The sequence below is a fragment of the Eimeria necatrix genome, genomic scaffold, assembly GCF_000499385.1.
Source record: "Eimeria necatrix Houghton genomic scaffold, Enh_scaff103, whole genome shotgun sequence".
In the NCBI taxonomy this organism is placed as follows: Eukaryota; Apicomplexa; class Conoidasida; order Eucoccidiorida; family Eimeriidae; genus Eimeria; species Eimeria necatrix.
The window spans coordinates 1-5,000 of NW_013654827.1; the positions used below are offsets into that span (position 1 = coordinate 1).

General features: G+C 55.4%; 1 protein-coding gene across 1 annotated transcript in view; it reads right to left on the minus strand.

Annotated features, from left to right (window-relative positions):
* Window positions 1-379: 379 nt before the first annotated feature.
* ENH_00001280 (Protein kinase domain protein , related) overlaps window positions 380-5,000 on the minus strand; it is a gene marked incomplete at both ends in the record, with an annotated part of 6,829 nt that continues 2,208 nt past the window's right edge. The window contains 12 exons of the mRNA XM_013583917.1: window positions 380-484; window positions 682-855; window positions 1,076-1,142; window positions 1,292-1,458; window positions 1,698-1,979; window positions 2,191-2,315; window positions 2,535-2,697; window positions 3,065-3,205; window positions 3,429-3,531; window positions 3,745-3,893; window positions 4,103-4,140; window positions 4,451-4,625. Coding sequence (XP_013439371.1) covers window positions 380-484; window positions 682-855; window positions 1,076-1,142; window positions 1,292-1,458; window positions 1,698-1,979; window positions 2,191-2,315; window positions 2,535-2,697; window positions 3,065-3,205; window positions 3,429-3,531; window positions 3,745-3,893; window positions 4,103-4,140; window positions 4,451-4,625 — 1,689 coding nt within the window. The remainder of the gene's footprint in view (window positions 485-681; window positions 856-1,075; window positions 1,143-1,291; window positions 1,459-1,697; window positions 1,980-2,190; window positions 2,316-2,534; window positions 2,698-3,064; window positions 3,206-3,428; window positions 3,532-3,744; window positions 3,894-4,102; window positions 4,141-4,450; window positions 4,626-5,000) is intronic.

Consider the following 5,000-nt stretch of genomic DNA (forward strand, 5'->3'; position numbering starts at 1 on the left):
CCCTAAACCCTAAACCCTAAACCCTAAACCCTAAACCCTAAACCCTAAACCCTAAACCCTGAACCCTGAACACGCGCCCACAACCCCCGCAAGCGCCGGCTACCGCAAAGAAGCGGAAACCGCACACAGCCTTCTAGCGCTGACCCCAGACAGGAAAAACACCCTAAACCCTAAACCCTAAACCCTAAACCCTAAACCCTAAACCCTAAACCCTAAACCCTGAACCCGCGCCCGCAGCCCACGCAAGAGCAGCAGCCGCAAAGAAGCGAATGCAGCAGATAGCCTTCAACCAATGGCCCCAGAGTGAGCACAAATAAAACACCCTACGCCGTAAACCCTAAACCCTAAACCCTAAACCCTAAACCCTAAACCTTAAACCCTAAACCCTACCTCTGCCGACCACTCGGACAACGTCCAAGTCTTTGAATTCGACTTTGGTGTCTTGCATGCGAATGCGCTCCTCCAAGTGGGTGAGCATGGGCCCCTAGAGCATCCACCCCAAACCCTAAACCCTAAACCCTAAACCCTAAACCCTAAACCCTGAACCCTCCCGCCTCTGCGCGTCCACCCCGTGCGACCCAGACCTCCCCCGGAGCCCCCTTTTCCGCAGTCCGCCCCTGTTCCCTCCGTAGCGGCTAGGGTTTAGGGTTTGGGGTTTAGGGTTTAGGGTTTAGGGTTTACTTTGACGATTTGGAGGAAAACATCTTTGTCAACAACCCACAAATCCACCTCCGGACTGTTTGCTGCTACTGTTGCAGACCGCCGCTCGTCGTGCAGCAAAGCCCTCTCGCCGAAGTAGTCGTGGCGGCCCAGCGTGCGCACGCGCTTTTCGCCCTTCAGAATCACCACTTCTCCCTGAGGCGCAAACCCTAAACCCTAATTTAGGGTTTGGCTCATTCCCGCGCCCCCACAAGCGCTCCGCGACTCCCCACCCACGAAACAGAAACTCCGCTCCGCGCGCCTCCATCCATGCGGCTTCCGAAGTAGGGTTTAGGGTTTAGGGTTTGGAGCTAGGGTTTAGGGTTTGGAGCTAGGGTTTAGGGTTTGGAGCTAGCGTTTAGGGTTTGGGGTTTACAAGCTTGATGATGAAGAACCGAGACCCTATTTCGCCCTCCCGAATGATGGATTCCCCTTGAGTGTATCTGCACGCCAAACCCTAAACCCTAAACCCCAAACCCTAATTACCCCAAACCCTAATTTAGGGTTTGCGGGGTCGGCGCGAAAGCCGGCGCCGCGGAAAAAGCAACCCGCGAGCGGCCCGAGGGTTTAGGGTTTAGGGTTTAGGGTTTACCTGACGGTCTTGAAGGCCTTGATTAGGGTTTGCGTTTGCTGCTCCGACAAATACCTAAAAATATACATCTTTTTCGTAATCGCTAATTTGTTGTTATAGTCGAGGGTTTCGTCAATGTCTTGTCCCCCCAAAGTGGCGGTCAGCGCGCTAGCCGTCAGCAGCGCCAGCTGCGCGCAAACCCTAAACCCTAAACCCTAAACCCTAAACCCTAAACCCTAAACCCTGGGCCCTAGGACGGCAGCGCTCGCCCTCGCGCCGCAGGCGCCCCAGCAGCGCCCGCGCCCCAAACCCCAAACCCTAAACCCTAAACCCTGAACCCGACACCCTCGACGCGTGCTCCCCCGCCGCCTTCAATGACGGGCCTAGGGTTTAGGGTTTAGGGTTTAGGGTTTAGGGTTTGGCTCGCCTTCGTCGGCCCGTTGCTCTTGACGCAGTGCGCAAAGGGTTTGTTCGGAGACAAAACATATTCATCTCCAAAAGCTTGTCCCCTTTTTAGGGTATCTATGAGGTGCAGCTCCATTTCCCCTTCCGCGCTGCTGCTGCTGCTGCTGCTGCTGCTGCTGCTGCTGCTGCTGCTGCTGCTGCTGCTGCTGCTGGACTTGTCTTTGTAGGCAAACACAGAAACCTCTCCCTCCAACACGAAAAAGAAACGCACGCCTTGCGCCGAGAACAGCGCCGACGCCGACGCCTGAACCCCAAACCCTAAACCCTAAACCCTAAACCCTAAACCCTAAACCCTAAACCCTAAACCCTGAAGCCTGGGCCTGGACTCCCGCTCTCCCAGTAGCCCTAAACCCCATTATCCCGGGAACCGTTTGCGTCGCCCCCTGCGGGCTACTGCAGCTGCAGCTCTGCGCTAGGGTTTAGGGTTTAGGGTTTAGGGTTTAGGGTTTAGGGACCCTTGTGCGGTTTTCTCGATCCAAAATTATATAATTCTCGGGATAGTCCTTAACCACCACAGAACCAATTAAGCGGCTCAGCTGCTCCGTCGGAAAAGAGGCGAAGACCTTGCTCTGCTGCAGTGCTGCATCGCAAACCCTAAACCCTAAACCCTAAACCCTAAACCCTAAGCTCTCGGCCTCTGCAGGCCGCCGCAAACCCTCCGACAAACCCCAAAAACCCTAAACCCTAAACCCTCGTCTGCATGCGCGACGGCAGCGTGCGGGGTCGCGCTCGGCGGCGGCTGGGGTTCACGGCCTAGGGTTTAGGGTTTAGGGTTTAGGGTTTAGGGTTTAGGGTTTACCCTCGAGCATAATGTTGCGGAAAAGCACGTGCTGCAGATTTCCCAAAACCCTGTCCAAAAGGTCTCTGCCAATGGAGACGCAAACTGTCGGTTCTTCTGCTGTTATTGTTGCACTTCGAGGTTCGTCATAAAGCAGCGCCCGCTCGCCAAAGTATTCTCCCCGCTGCAGCAGCAGCAGCAGCAGCAGCAGCAGCAGCAGCAGCAGCAGCAGCAGCAGCAGCAGCAGCGGCGGCGGCGGCGGCAGCGGCAGTGCAGCGCAGGGGATGACGGCGAAAGAAACAGACGCAGCGGACACTCAGCACGGCATCCGCAGCAGCAGCAGCAACAGCAGCAGCAGCAGCAGCAGCAGCAGCAGCAGCTCCTGCTGCTGCTGCAGCAACCTATCTCAGCAGCAGCAGCAAAGCCTGGGCGCCTCCCGCAGCTCGACCGTTTCTTGCGGAGAGCCGTCCCCAAGCCCCAAACCCCAAACCCTAAACCCCAAACCCTAAACCCCAAACCCTAAACCCTAAACCCTAAACCCTAAACCCTACCTGGAGAACTCGGACTTCTTTGTTTTTGATGGACACGAGGGCTTTGCCACTTTTTAAAATGTAAAGAACATCTCCTTTTTCTCCTTCCTTAACAATGGCCTGGCCGGGCTGGAAAGACTGCACCACCAGTGCGTTGGTTATCTGCGCGCAAACCCTAAACCCTAAACCCTAAACCCTAAACCCTAAACCCTAAACCCTAAACCCTAAACCCTGGAGCTGGGGAGCCCCGAGCCATTTAAAGGCGTAGGCGCACATTGAACGCGCGCCCCAGCAACGCACCTTACGCAGCGTATATGCCCAAACCCTAAACCCCAAACCCTAAACCCTAAACCCTAAACCCTAAACCCTAAACCCTTGTACATACCACATTCTTCTGGGCCTCCGTCAACATCTCAAAGAACTTCACAGAAGCCAAGAACTGTCGGTTCTCGGCAAAGTTTCTGCTGCTCAGCTGCTTCAGGGTTTCCCTGAAAAAAAGAAAAGCATGTTGCTGCTGCTGCTGCTGCTGCTGCTGCTGCTGCAGCTGCTGCTGCTGCAGCAGCTGCTGCTGCTGCGGCGGCTGCTGCTGCTGCGGTTGCGCTGCCGCTGCCGGCGGCCCACGGCTGCCTCTCCGTCCCCTCCGCCCTCCGCAACCCTAAACCCTAAACCCTAAACCCTAAACCCTAAACCCTAAACCCTACCTGAAGACTTGTCGCTGGACGCCCCACAAAGCTGCATCTTCGCTGAGGGTTTTGATTGTTGCAGTTCTTGCAGAATTATGAATTAAAGAAATTTCCCCGAAGGCTTGGCCAGTGAGAATCTTGTTCACCACTTTGTCGTTCACAATCACCTAAACCCCAAACCCCAAACCCTAAACCCTAAACCCTAAACCCTAAACCCTAAACCCTAAACCCTAAGCCCTAAACCCTAGATTCTAAACCCTCGAGGGGCTGCAGGGCAGCGCTTCCTAGAGAAATGTGGTCTGTGATTTTGGGCTAGGGTTTCGACTCGGTGGGAGCGACAAGGGTTTAGGGTTTAGGGTTTAGGGTTTAGACCTGCCTCAAACTCCCCGCTGTGGACAATGAAGAAATAACTGCCTGCGGAGCAAATTGTAAGCCAAAAGCCCTAAACCCTAAACCCTAAACCCTAAACCCTAACCCAAGATCGCCAGCCCAGCAATGGGCCACCGGCCGTTCAAACTATCACCCGGAACCCCTAAACCCTAAACCCTAAACCCTAAACCCTAAACCCTAACAAAAAGGCCCTAACCCTAAACCCTCACAATCTCGAAGCCCCAGCCTCAACCCCCAAACCCCAAGCCCCAGAAGCTGCCGGCGAAAACCCTTGGGCCCGCTGCCCCTCCCAAAACCCAAAACCCTAAACCCTAAACCCTAAATCAGGGTTTACCGCTCTCCCCCTGTTTAGTGACAACGTCTCCCTTTTTGAAAGTGAAGAACTCCACCGCGTTCGCCAAAGCCTCCACTTCCGCGTCATTTAAAGAAGAACAAACTAAATTAGTTGAAAGAGAATCCCGAATTAAAGACAAGTCCGAAGGAGTTTTCTCCCGCTTCTCGAGGTGACCCTGCAGCAGCAGCAGCAGCAGCAGCAGCAGCAGCAGCAGCGGGTCCCGCGCCGCAGCGGCACAAAAAACGGCAGCAGCAGCAGAAAAAGCAGCGCAGCAGCAGAAAAAACGGCAGCAGCAGCAGCAATAGCAGCGCAGCAGCAGAAAAAACGGCAGCAGCAGCAGGTCACGCAGCCGCAGCAGCAGCAGCAGGTCAAGCAGCCGCAGCAGCAGAAGCAGCAGCAATTAGGTGCAGCAGAAACCGCAGCAGCAGCAACACAGCCTGCAGCAGCAGCAGTGGAGGCTGCAGAAGCAGCAGGTCGGGCGGCAGCAGCAGCAGTGGGATAGCAGCAGCAGCAGGAGCAGCAGCAGCAGCAGCAGGTAAAGCAGCAGCAG